This window comes from Lissotriton vulgaris, chromosome 10, assembly GCF_964263255.1.
Source record: "Lissotriton vulgaris chromosome 10, aLisVul1.2, whole genome shotgun sequence".
NCBI classification, from domain to species: domain Eukaryota; kingdom Metazoa; phylum Chordata; class Amphibia; order Caudata; family Salamandridae; genus Lissotriton; species Lissotriton vulgaris.
Genome location: NC_141698.1, coordinates 705,310,690 through 705,325,232, shown reverse-complemented (window position 1 = coordinate 705,325,232; position 14,543 = coordinate 705,310,690). Strand labels below are relative to the sequence as shown.

The 14,543-nt window shown below is 43.2% G+C and overlaps 1 protein-coding gene across 7 annotated transcripts in view; it reads right to left on the bottom strand.

Moving 5' to 3' along the window:
• PARD3 (par-3 family cell polarity regulator) overlaps nt 1-14,543 on the bottom strand; it is a 1,412,997-nt gene that overhangs the window by 915,035 nt on the left and 483,419 nt on the right. For all 7 annotated transcript variants that reach the window (XM_086941535.1, XM_086941533.1, XM_086941537.1 and 4 more), the window contains exon 3: nt 9,322-9,502. In XM_086941535.1, coding sequence (XP_086797661.1) covers nt 9,322-9,502 — 181 coding nt within the window. The remainder of the gene's footprint in view (nt 1-9,321; nt 9,503-14,543) is intronic.

Genomic DNA, 14,543 nt, shown 5'->3' with positions numbered 1-14,543 from the left:
CATAATTTAGGTTTTTGTCTCCACAGTCAACATGTAAATACAGCATGAGGGTGTGTGACATGTCATCTGACTTGCACTTTATTTCTATGAAGCAAAGTTAGTGATAATGAAAAAATTGCTTAAGGTGAGAAAAAAAAAAAAAAGATGTCCGACACCACTTAAGATGTCATAATTTTTTCATTGCAGAGAAGCACAACAGTTGGTGCCAAGCATGCAATTAGCCATAAATATGCAATAATTATAGCTATATGCACTTGGCTTCAATCTAATTAATAGATTACGGCCGTGTCATGATGTAATAACCAGGATCGCGTTTACAGCCATACTGGAGGGGCTTCAGACTTTCACCACCTTTTGTTTGTCACAACGCAGATCAAAAGCAACTACAATGGAGCACGTCGCCTCCATTTACAGAGAAAATGAAAGAAAATTGTGTGGTGGTGTATTTAGCAAAAAGCGCAAGTCATAACAGTAGATCAGTAAAAAAAATCAGTAGAAGATGATATAGGACTGCGACTACCCCGAGGAGTTCAAACCTGGTGGTTTTTAACCAGGTTTGCTGGACTTGAAATTCAAAATCTCCAAGGCCAAGTTACATTATTAAATTAAAGAAGCATTGGAAATGCAATAGGTCTCGCATTAGGAAAGTTTGAGCTATTGGTATTGTAAATGACACTTTTTTATTTATGTGTTGGTTTTGAAAGTAGCAAAATTAATAGCTTTGTCAGTTACAATGTCAATAGTTTTAACTTTTGCAAATGTGACACCTATAGCATTTGTAATGCAATGTGTGTTGTATTTACGTGACTTAGATGTATTGATATTACAAATAACAATGGCTTTTAATTTTGTAAATAATTAATACTTAAATAAAAGTTATTGTAATTTATTATGGCAATAGCTTAAACGTTTGTAAATAACTTTTGTGAAGATTATGTTCAGTGTATTTTATTGTGACGACAATCCAAGAACATTGCATTTGCACCTACACACACAGAGCCACACACATGTAGATGTGGTGGTGGTGGATCTGGGGGATATGGTGGTGGTGGATGTGGTGGTGGTGGTGGATGTGGTGGTGGTGGTGGTGGATGTGGTGGTGGTGGTGGATGTGGTGGTGGTGGTGGATGTGGTGCTGATGGGGGTGGATGTGGGGGTGGATGTGGGGGTGGATGTGGGGGTGGATGTGGTGGTGGATGTGGGGGTGGATGTGGGGGTGGTGGTGGGGGTGGTGGTGGATGTGGTGGTGGTGGAGGTGGTGGTGGTGGTGGAGGTGGTGGTGGATGTGGTGGTGGTGGTGGATGTGGTGGTGGTGGTGGAGGTGGTGGTGGTGGTGGAGGTGGTTGATGTGGTGGATGTGGTGGTGGTGGATGTGGTGGTTGTGGATGTGGTGAAAGTGGTGGTGGAAGTGATGGTGGTGGGTGTGGTGGATGCGGTGGTGGATGCGGTGGTGGTGGTGGATGCGGTGGTGGTGGATGCGGTGATGGATGTGGTGGTGGTGGTGGTGGTGGATGTGGTGGTGGTGGATGTGGTGGTGGATGTGGTGGTGGTGGTGGTGGATGCGGTGGAAGTGGTGTATGTGGTGGTGGATGTGGTGGTAGATGTCATGGTGGATGTGAAGGTGATGGATGTGATGGTGGATGTGGTGGTGGATGTGATGGGGGATGTGGTGGTGGATGTGATGGTGGATGTGGTGGTGATGGTGGATGTGGTGGTGTTGTGGTGGATGTGGTTGTGGTGGATGAGGTGGTGGATGAGGTGGTGGTGGATGCGGTGGTGGTGGATGCGGTGGTGGTGGATGATGCGGTGGTGGTGGATGCGGTGGTGGTGGTGGATGCAGTGGTGGATGTGGTGGTGGATGTGGTGGTGGTGGATGCGGTGGTGAAGTGGTGGTGGATGTGGTGGTGGTGGTGGTGGATGTGGTGGTGGATGTGGTGGTGGATGTGGTGGTGGATGTGGTGGTGGTGGATGTGGTGGTGGATGTGGTGGTGGATGTGGTGGTGGATGTGGCGGTGGAATTCATGGTGGATGTGATGGTGGATGTGATGGTGGTGGTGGTGGATGTGGTGGTGGTGGATGTGGTGGATGCGGCGGTGGTGGTGGATGCGGTGGTGGTGGTAGTGGTGGATGGGGTGGTGGTTGTAGTGGATGGGGTGGTGGGGGTGGTGGTGGTGGTGGGTGTGGTGGTGGGTGTGGTGGTGGTGGTGGATGCAGTGGTGGTGGATGCGGTGGTGGTGGATGCGGTGGTGGTGGATGCGGTGGTGGTGGATGTGTTGGTGGTGGATGTGTTGGTGGTGGATGTGGTGGTGGTGGCTATGGCGGTGGATGTCATTGTGGAGGTGATGGTGGATGTGTTGGTGGATGTGGTGGTGGTGGTGGTGGTGGTGGATGTGATGGTGGATGTGGTGTTGATGGTGGATGTGGTGGTGGATGCGGTGGTGGTGGATGTGGTGGATGGGGTGGTGGTTGTAGTGGATGTGGTGGTGGATGTAGTGGTGGTGGTGGATGTGGTGGTGGTGGTGGATGCGGTAGTGGTGGATGCGGTGGTGGCTGTGGCGGTGGATGTCATGGTGGATGTGGAGGCGATGGTGGATGTGTTGGTGGATGTGGTGGTGGTGGATGTGTTGGTGGATGTGGTGGTGGTGGATGTGGTGGTGGTGGATGTGGTGGTGGATGTGGTGGTGGTGGATGTGGTGGTGGATGTGGTGGTGGTGGTGGATGTGGTGGTGGTGGTGGATGTGGTGGTGGTGGTGGATGTGGTGGTGGTGGTGGATGTGGTGGTGGTGGTGGATGTGGTGTTGATGGTGGATGTGGTGGTGGATGCGGTGGTGGTGGATGCGGTGGTGGTGGTGGATGCGGTGGTGGTGGTGGATGTGGTGGTGGTGGTGGATGCGGTGGTGGTGGTGGATGCGGTGGTGGATGCGGTGGTGGTGGTGGTGGTGGATGTGGTGGTGGTGGATGTGGTGGTGGATGTGGTGGCTGATGTCTGATGGCAGCCTTTAGTGTCTATGACCTAAAGAACTGCGCTGATGTCTGATGGAAGCCTTTAGTGTCTATGACCTAAAGAGCTGCGCTGATAACTGATGGGAGCCTTTAGTGTCTATGACCTAAAGAGCTGCGCTGATAACTGATGGGAGCCTTTAGTGTCTATGACCTAAAGAGCTGCACTGATGTCTGATGGAAGCCTTTAGTGTCTATGACCTAAAGAGCTGTGCTGATAACTTATGGGAGCCTAGAGTGTCTAAGTAACCTGGGTGACAGTTCTGCTGTCTTTATTGGACCTAAGGAACTGTGCTGATGTCTGATGGGGCCTATAGTGTCTTGGTAACCCAAGGAACAGTTCAGTGGTCTGCTGTCCATAATGCGAGCGGGCTGGTGCAACCCGAGGGTAGCTCTTTGTATCTTGAGGGGCAGCTCTACTATTTATGATATTCAGGTGTGCTTTTCTTACTTAAGAAATATCTATACTTTTTATGATGCGAGTGCATGTTTATGTAACCAGAAATATTACTCCACTGAAATTTACAAGCCTGGAAAACAGAGAAAAGTTACTAACACCCTTCTTCAATGACTGAGTCAACCTTCCACTTTTGATGTGTTAGCTTGTAGGTGATTTAACGGTAAAAAAAACCCTCGAAACATAGCTAGGAAGGAGTAGATGCTCCCACAGTATATGCAATGCAATGGTTTTGGATAATGTACACAGATGAAGAGATCGTGAAGGGGTGGGGGAGAAGTTTTTGGGCTTAGCCCTACTGACCGGAGGAACTGAATATCCGGAGGATGCAACTGACTGTTTAACTATAAGCGTTTTATACTAATGCTGTCCATGGTTTGTGATAAACCAAATAAATCTTGTAATAATAAAAATAAAAATTATACTATAATATAATGTACAAATAAAAACAGTAGCTATAAGAAAAACGTGCACGTTCTAGTGAGTTGCTGTCCTGTTTCCTGTGCTGCAGATCACCATCGTACACCCTGAACTCGAACGCAGAGCATCTAACAAAGGGTAACGCAGCTTGGCGAAGGTCCTTGTTCAGCAAAGTGCGCGAAAATTGCCGTACAATTCCATTTGCAAACATGTTTACCACCGCATTTAACGCTACTAATTTTAGGACAAGAGTCAGAACAGATTTTTTGCATGGATAATGTGCCCGATCTACGCACCAATGTATCACCAACGTATAGGTGAGGATAAATGAAAGTTTAAAACCTAGGGGATCCTAGTGTTAAAATGAATGCAAAACATATTTTGCACCAGTTATTGTTGCCCACTTCATAGCGCCAAATGTAAACGAAGCCCCGAGTCCGAGCTGAAGTGACGGGAAGATGGTTGGAGTATTTAGACGGCCGGCGGAGGGCATTGCTGTTGGGAGGGGGAGGAGAAATGCGACACGGCGGGCAGGGGAGGGGGCGGAGCCGGGAGAGTGGCATGAGGGTGTGAAGCAGCAGGGGAGGAGTGCTACTGGCGATTGACTGGCGATTTGATGATGTGCACGCGCATTTTAGGTCAATGCGCTTGCGCATTGACCTAAAAGCGACGGGCACAGCATCAAATCGCCAGTCAATCGCCAGTCTAGGTAAAGCTTATTTAAGCCCCTATAGAGCTTCGCCAGCTATGCGCATGCGCACAGCAGGCGAGCCCTAAAAAGGCAGTGGCAACCCCAATCTCGCTTTCAGTAGCTTCTTCGCAAACCTATGCGCGTTGCAATAGAACTAAAATAATTCTTTTGTTTTTTAGGTAGAGTCTAGGCAGCAGTTGCGCTGTGTTGTACACACTTTGTGGGCTTACAGCCCGCCAACTGCTTTTCATTTGTCTCTTCGAGGGTCCTTTTAAAACCCTTGCTTCCAAGTGGTGCATCTTTCTTATTTGTTCTCCTTTCTGTGAGTTGGTCCACTCCCACGGAGCACTGCTCCAATACATGTGGCCTTACACTTTCCCCATTTAAAAAATGCTTTTGGGACTACTATTTTCTTTGATTAATGGTGCTTTTCACGAGCGCTCATTTTCACTAACTCCTTTGTCTGCATATGCCCTAACGCAGGCCTCCCGCTGCCCCACCTTACACCTGATAAATACGTACGCAGTCGGTTGTCAATAGACGTGCAACACTACAGCTCGCTTGTTTTTCTATTTGACACCAACATCTGTTGTGCATTATGACACCTCAATTTAAGTCTTTTCCCCAAAAACATCTTCTAGCCGTATATGCCTAATGGTGTAGAACTTGGACGCCCGGTGCACACAAATTATCAGGTGAAGCTATATTAAATTTGTGGGGGAGAAACTGTGGGGCATTTGGAGGGGTCGCAGGAACTCCAGTCAATGGACTGGCTACCATGAGTTATTGCGAGTTAACTAGGTTGAGGGAGACTCGGAGCTTGCATCATAGTTTAAGATTGGCTGAAAATGTTACCCACATTTTTATTGGCTGTGAGGCCAAAGAGAGGCTTCATTGATGCCAGTAGCCGGAAGATCTTGGTGAACCATGTGAAATGGATTGCTGCTGATGGGTAGATTTCATCAAAGCAGGCTCATTTAATCTTAAACAGGTCTGTAACATTTTTTTTATTTGTGTATCAACTAGTGTGCTTCCCCAGTATCCGCCCGGACGATAATGCAGTACATGAATGTTCATTCACCTCTTCCTTTATAGGTCAGTGTGGAAAGCCACATGTGTGTCATGCTAACTGTCGAAACAGCCTACAATCAAATGTTAAAGTTATTTTTTTTTATTGTCTTCAAGCACGTCAAAGGAGTATTTATGTTTTCAGGCCATCTACCCTATTCGTGTTGCTTCTTTTCCCATTTGCCCTTCTGGCCTGTCTGTTTCTTCTCTACCCTCTCCCTACACCACCATTTCTAATTGTATAGATCTTCAATCCCCGGCGGCACAGCACCCAAATTAATGACTGCATGCCTACACACTAATACAGTCCAAAAGGCGACACCTATTGGCTCTGCCAATGCTTTTTTGCTTACAAGATTTATTTTTAATACCACTTTCAAATGGGGAGGTTTCACCTGGCAAGGGAATGCGTATTTCAACTTACTGACCTCAGAGACTAGGGGAATGTAGTATCATGCCCAACTGCTCCATAATTTAACAACAGAAGCACAACCAAGTTAATTTGTCTGGATATGCAGTTATTATTGTGAGTGAGTTAGGCATAGTATTAAAGCTGAGGAATGTATCTCGCATGCATCGGTAGTCACCTATCCACTGGGGTTAGATCATCTCAGTACATAGAGCAATTGATGACTAAGCTTGGGACTAAACCCATTGTAGCCGGAGATGAAGAGCTAATGGCCCACTACCAAGTTGTCGCAAACACTAAATTCTGTTGTTCAGTTCTGTAGTATTTCTATGCCTGAGAAGAATGGCTTTCATTCCATACATCTGATGCTTTGTGTTCATCTATAAACAGTTTGGCTGTAAATAAACCGAAGAAAGAATTTGCACAGAGTAAGGAAAACAGCCATCCAAAATCTGGTAACTTATGAGTTTTTTTTATTTTTAAGAAGAACTCAAAGAAAGAAAGGGTGGATAGAAAACAGGGTTTGTCACCGCTCAAAACCTCATTACTGTGCTTACTGGAATATATCTTACCCACTTTCTTGCCACAAATACAAGCCTGTTACTTCCTCTTTAGTTCTTGGTAAAAGAAAACCCACATTTTGTACCACTTGGAGAAAAGAATATTGTTATATAATGAAAGCGAAGATTAGTCCCGTTTAACCTAAACATTGAAATTAAATATTGACTGCAAGAGAGGAGCCAGAAAAATAAAAAACACCTCACTTATATCCATAATGGTAGTAAGCGAGTGAGGTTAGCTCAACAAATTCCAAGTAGCACGCCCCTGAGAACATTCTGAAATTTCCTTCCTACCCACATCCCACTTTCAGTATTTTTCCTCCTTTCCTTATTTTTGTCTTTCTGCCCTTATTTTACTATGTCTTATTCTTTTATCCAGGACATCCTTTTTCCACTCATCCATACATTCATGCTTCTGCCCTTGCTTCTTCCCATCATTCATCCACCCATCCGTTCATTGATTCATCTTTAATTCCTTCAACCTAAAGCCACTCAATCCATTCATCCTTCTCTACGTCAGCCACTTCTCTGCATCCATCCACTTCTCACCATTTATTCTCTCCAGCCATTCTCTCCATCATCCATCCACTTTTCCACCCATTTCCCCACCCATACATCAATACATCCTTCTCATCCATCTTTTTCTTCCTCCCTTCCATGATCTATTTTCCCATTGGGTTACCTACCATAAAACGTCCTACTGATACTCTCCTGCAGTGGAATTTTTGAGTGAGTAAATGATGTGTACAGCGAACAGCCACTCCATGGAGTGTCCTGGCACTTTATGAGTTTGAGTTCAGAGACTGGCAGTCTGATCAAATTAAAGTGAGCTTTAAAACAAAACGTTTAACATTTCAAGTAAATCAAAACTGCTCAAGAGCACACTACGCCCCACTCAACCTGCTGAACTGGGGGTATTGATGCCCAGGTCTAATGGTTAGGTCAGTTACTCGTTTCCTCGCTGTACACTCCTCCTCTTTTAGTCGAGGTGTGCCACTTATGTACTAAGCCATATTTGTATATTTGGATATGACAGAAACATGTTCTTGAGGCTAAATTATCAGTGTGAAACCAAAGGTCCACAACTAATCTGGGAATACCCCCCACATCGCTCGGAACTGTGTTTTGACCTAACCAGGGTGGGTTTATTGACTTGGTAGGGATGCCCGCTTCCACATTAATAGCCTGATTTCTGACACCCTCTATTCGGGGAAGGTCGTTCAGTCCAATGCCCTTGTACATCTGTTAGATGGCCTTACACTGTGATCAGTCCTGGAAGCAAATCCAATACAGTGTAGACGGCAGGTTCTTCCCATTCTACAGCAACCCATGCAACTATATGCCAACAATGAATGCCAGAGGAGCAACCAACAGGGACAACGCGTGTCTAAGAGTGCTGGCAGGATCAGGTAATGTAGCATATGAGTGAACTCAGATTCTTTAGACATCAGTTATTCTTTCTTGTTTGATGCAAAATGCTATATTATAATAGTAAACGCAAAATCTGCCACATGTCATGAAAAGTATAATTTAGTTGCAATCTCTTAAAAAAAGATCAAGCTGATTGACAGGGTAACTGCAAAGAGCACACCTTCCTTTTCATGCCAACTAAAAAGGGTGCTTTGTTTTCAATTGATGACAAACGCAGCTGCTAGAGCAAAAGAGAGTCAGTCACGTCTTTGCTGGAGCCGAGGCAAGTCCTCAGTGTTCCAGACTACTTAATGTGCTTGCGCTGCTTGATGATGCACTAGGGATCTACGAGTAGAATCAGAGGAATGGCATTTTATTTTCTAAACACAAACAACAAAGTTTGAAAGTTTTTTCATTTTTGTATGTTTGAGGTTTTACATTGCACTACTTTTCGAGAAACTTTATTTAGGTCGATCCTGGGCAGTACATGTGCTGCTCTGCGAGGTATTCTGTATTAGAGTATGGTTTTGCAGCCCAGCCCACTCTCTGCCCATATTTTTCACTGGCTTGTGTCATTGTCCTTCATAAATGCTGGCTTCTGATTCGTTAATAGTCTTGTTAGTCCCTCATTAGTACTGCCTTGTCTTCATTTATAACCTTTTATGAGGACTGGCCCTTTTACTTCAGTTGTCACATGGCATGTCTTATATAGTCCGTAAGCACTATTTCTTTTAATGAGTTTCTCCTGCTACATGCACAACGTGCTTTCCTGCAAGATTCTGCGTGCCATGCGTGCTTTCACTTTCCAAGCAGCCCGGGACAATGGCAGCCGCTTCTTTGAAATGAAATAGGTCTTGCATTTAAAAGAGTTTGATCTATAGGCTTTGTAAACTACATTTGCCTTTAATTTATGGGTTAATTATCAAAAACGCTAATAAAAAGCATTGTCATATACAATGCGAACAGCTTAAATTCTCGCAAATGGGAAACCTATTGCATTGCAAATACTTGTTCTAACTTCAAGACTAGGCAGTACAGCAGATGAGCACCCTGGGGAAAAATGAGAACACTTGCCTCCACAATAAAAATGTTAGTTTCATGATCTGCCTACTGAGCCACAATGAGTGGCATGTCTAAAAAAGTATCAAGTTTTGAGAAAGTATTTTAAACATGTTGAAGGGTGAATGTGAAGAATTAAATGCACCCTGCCACTAAACTTCTTGAAAAGGGCAGTAGATGAGACATTTTGTGTAGGAAGAGGCTGTCATGACAAGTCAAGATAAAGCACGCGGGAGCAGTCACTTACTTGCGCGGAGGACAGAAGGGGTGACCTCAATTTCGCTTGTTGGTTGATAAGGTTGAAAGGCAGACATGCTGTTGGAGCCCAGCTCGCTGCCGAAGATCTCTGGACTCTGGGTGCCAGTCGAGCTGGCGCTCGTGCCATCTCCCCCATGGTGCGGCTCTTGCTCATCAAATATTGCAACAAGCTGCCAGGAGAGAAGAGAAGACGAACAGTTAGAGTTAAAATGACAACATCTTTCTTCATCATTTAACAAAATATAATTTTTTCGTGAGCATACAAGGCCCAAAAGGCCGGTGGTTCTTGGATAACAGAAATTCAAGGTTAATTATTATCTGGATCACATCTTTAAATGAATGACTACTACAAATATTCTGTAGGGTGAATGCTATCTTCCTCCCAAAGCCCTTCAGCTGCAAATCCTTATATACACATCTGACTGTAATTCGTATATCATACAATTTCAAGCTTTAAATCACAACCCATTAGCTTGAAGTATCTAATGACCAAGTCCAATTTGTGTGGCCAAGGATTTGCTCCCAAAATAATTCTTGCACAAAGAGATGATGGAGATGGCAAGCAATGAAACTAAGCTGCCAGCCATTCCCTGATACACCCACTGGAGTGTCATTTCTAAAAGTAAAATAGTTGCAGCAGAACACCTTTTGAGTGCCATGCTTTATGGCTTCAATACTGCACAATACTATGCATGCACACATCAAGAGGTAACAGCTTACTTTATTGAAGAGGTTTCTCTATTAGTTATTGACAATAGAAAATGATCAATAAAGATTTTTCTGGGAAGTGGACACTGGGGGGAACCTGGGTTTATCAACAAAATCAAACAAATAACACAGGAGTACATAGTGCATTCTAGCTCCTCACAGAGGAGGACTGATTATTAAGGCACTAGAAAGAATGGCAGGCATTAAAAGCCTTTGAGTCGCTGGCCTGCTGCACACGGCGTCTTCACTTCATAGCTCCTTAAAGAATATCAAAAGGAAAACTTCTATTCCTTAAGCTGCATCTAGCTGCAGCACTCACTCTGTCCATCTTGTCAAGCTATGCAGTCTCTTCTCCGGCACCTCTTCACACCTCATGTTGACAGCATGCAGAGCCGGTCAAGGGCAGCTTGAGGGACATTCAGACCTGAACGCTCTGTGGGGCATCCACCCCAGGCAGCTCAGAGCCACAGTCCACCACTGCTGACACACAACTTGTAAGTGGCCTGCTCATCAGCGTAGGAGGGCGGGTAGAGGGAACAATCATGTTCAAACAAATATTCAATTACACCATTCAGTAAACCTTCATTACATCTAGTAGACGCCAAGGGTGCAAATTTGCTTTTCTCCCTAACACAACTGCAATATTAAGCGTACCTTTTTAGTAGAGAAAATAGCTTTCAATGAAGATTACTCTCTGTTGGTAAATATATATAAACTACATCAAGAGGAGACAGCACACGACTCCGACTCCTCCATCTCTCTATTAAAGTTGTGCCTTCCCTTAATTGAGGAGTCCTTCTATAGAAAGGAAAGCCAGGAAACCCTGGGTACATGAATCAAAAGAAAAGTATCTTAACATACCACCCACTTATGCACACACATTCCAGAAGGGGTTAGATATTGTTTATGCCAGAGTGACAGATTTAACTGCCTAATGCCAACGCAGCAACCAACTGCATTAGTTTGGCAAAATATGTGATCTCTGGGCACAAATACACCATGCATGTTTTTGAAAATTTGCATTACAGAAAAAGATATTACATCTGCTGCAATTTTGTACTTTCTCAGAGCCAAGTTGTGAGGAGAAAGGGCTAATGATTTTTCACTGTAGGGTATAGTTAACATTTCTCTTTATTCACCCCTACTCTCTTCTACACAAAATAGGGGGTGTGGTTTATTAACCCGTCCGTGACTGTCGCTGACAACCAATATCTAAGCTTATGAAAACGTCCTTTGGGTAAACAGAGGTTAAATTTTGACAGACCAGAAACTGTAATAACTTTTTTTTTTTTAAAGCTGCAATTTGTTTAGAAATTCCCTTTATAATGTCCAAAATCAACGCTACAAAGAGAAAATATTATGCTGAAAGTTACTAACCGCTGTGGAGACAATAACACAAAGGTTTGTAAATATTTTTTAAGAGGCCTCGTGAAAAACCGATACAGTTTACAAAAAATATTTTCCCTTTTCACTATGTACACCAACATCTAATACACAATAGCTTAGACACCATGAGGTAACGGCTTGGGTAAAAACGCGTTGATAATGAAAAAATATCATCACACACTAAAAATGCACTTTCGTTGCACAACAAAAAGTCAGACCTGAAAAACTGGCAGAGTCATAAAATGTTAAGACTTTATAAGCATGTCATTTTGACAAAGTGATAAAGTCATACATTAAAATGGAGGCTTTGAGTACAAAAACTAACAGCACATCAAAGAGCGTTCGAGATGGTGAAAAAAATAAGATATTGCCAGTTGAAGTTACTCTCAAATCCACTGAAAAGTGTCAAGAGCACCGCCCAGCGACGAGCTAGCTCTAGGAAGGATGCTAATACTCCAAATGAATGAGGGCCGGTGGGTGGGAGGATAAAGTGCGGGAGGGAGAGAGAGAACTAGACAGGGGGATAGAAAGTCTTCCAATGTGCTGCTGTCCTCCTACTCTATGGTCGTCAATGCTCAAGTCAATTATTTTCTCTGACACTGCAAGAACGGTCCTTTCAGTCGGCCATTCATTTCGCCACTGCTGTGACTAGTAGCTCAACAAATTGAGTGCTAACAAGCTTTCTGTATGCGTCAGCAAAACACACGCCAAACTTCTACAGGCCATGTCTGCGAAGTCCATTCACGGACTTATTTTCTAACATTCCAAAAAGCAGCAACTCTTTAAATTAGCTTTTTTTAAGACTGTATAAAGGTTAGCAGCATAGATTAGAAACCATGCACTCCCTTCTCTGCCTAAACCAAAATAAAATGGTGACAAAGCACGCCATTCAATCTGCTTTCAACCTTTTCTTTAATATAAAATAACCCCTCTAGAAAGCATGAAATAACTACCAATGTGCATGCATAACTTTAAAATAATAAAGATTTAATGTACACTTTTAGATATATATTGATGGTATGTGCGTAGATAGCAGGGGATACGATTCTATTTTATCCACTGTAAACTATCTCACAGATCAAGGTGATCTACTTCCAGAGCATAAAAATGGAAAGGCAGCTAATTATTTTGAAGACAAGAAAAAAGTCGTCATAAAATCAATTCGACACTTTCCGGTGACTGGGCTACCTTTAATGACATCGATGCAGCCCTTCGCAGTTAATCATACTTTGAGGCTTCAAGTAAGTAGTCAATTAAAATGCTAATTAAACACTGCAGATTTTTGTTTGTTTCCAGAAAAAGGGATAAATAACAAAAGGCGGCATTATTTTAAGGTCTGCAAGTTCAATCAAAATTGTAGGGCGTTTAGTGACAATTGCATTACAGCCAGTAACCTTGATTGTTGGTAGCAGTATACACGGTACAACTAACTATCAACACCTTTCCAATGAAATCTTGTGTTTGCTTATGATCAAACATGTAATGATTGACTACTCAATCATTAAACTACGACATCACTAAAGCAATTTTCCTTTCGCTAAGGTTTTGCGACCAGACCTTGAAGGGCACATCCATTGTACAATACACTGTGCCACACAGATATACTTTTGATTCCTGTTATCACCCAATAATTATTAGTCATCTTTTGCAGAGTTTGGTTCTTCTAGGGCACTGGTTGACCACCCTACCGACACATTTGATAAGTAACTCAAAACATACATTCCTGTTGGGTTACTTCCTCAGCTGAAGCTTCCGCCTCGTCCATAAACACCCAATCCTGTGGGCCTATTTTCCAGTTAAAAGACGTTGTGTAAACTGCTGAGGGAATCTTTTGTGGTACATGACTAACAGGTGCAGGGACTAACGCATCTGCCAATCACAACAAGCAACATCATTTTTGTCACAGGAAAAGAAATCATTGACTTGATTTCACTTAAGGAGTTAACAATGCTTGTATGTCTAGAGCACAACAAGTCTTCAACAGATATGAACTGGCAGACAAGAAACAGCAAAACCCAATCAATACCTACAGCACCTCAACGAGCTGGGAACTCTATACAAATAATAAAGTCTTAGCTGGTGCATAGTCTATATCAAAAGTCTCACACAAGCAGTCCTGATCCTCATCATGCTCTTACTTCACGTAGAATAAACACCAATTATAAAAATTGCAATATAAAACAATATGCCAAAGGTCTGAGGATACCATAAAGCTACAGATCAACACAAGCGTATTCTGTGTAGAGCTACATCTGAACGCATACTAAACCGCAAACAACTAGATAGTACACTATAAACAATTTATGCAACAGGGGCAACCATTGTTAAGGAACCCAAAGTGGCACCTTCTTCCAAGCACCTGTGTTAGTTTAACTTATTACAATTTGAAACATTTAGTGTTTTGTTACCAGATTAGTAACAATTTCACAGGAGAAGGTTCAAAGGTTTGCCAACCATCGCATTTCTAGTACAGCATACAGTTAAAGTTAGGAAACAAAAAGTTTATGTGGGATTTGTACTGAAAACATCTTCAGACAGTATTTATATGGGCCATATAGAGCCACCTAATGCAATATCCATTAGGTAAGTCATCACCTTCCTTTTCTGTCCTATAGCAGATAAAGACAAAAAAGTAATTTTCAGCACTACCACACCTATAGCTACTAATGTCACAAACTCTTCCAAATGATGGTTGAATTAATTTGCATTCATAAATTGATTTATCCCATGGGTAGATTCAGAAGTAAGGTTAATTGACATGTGAGACCATGTACTCTCCGGTGCAGGTTGGGGGGGTGGGGCTGCACTGTAGGTACACTACACTGATCAAAGTTGGTGAACACCCACAAATTTGAAAGACTGAGCATTCACTGAACCTTTGATCACCACCTCTCCAAAGGACAAGTGTCCGAGATTTATATAAGCAAAGGAGTAAAATTCGAAATTTTGAAAATTGAAAGGGAACTCCTCATTGATTTCTGGGCATCTAGGGAAAGGGAATCTTCACTGGGAATTATTTTCCCGTTGGAGAAACAAAAGGTTAGCAACTGTACCCCTAACAGGATTCTTTCAACAGTGGAAATGCACATACATAAGTACATTTACTTTTAGGTAAAT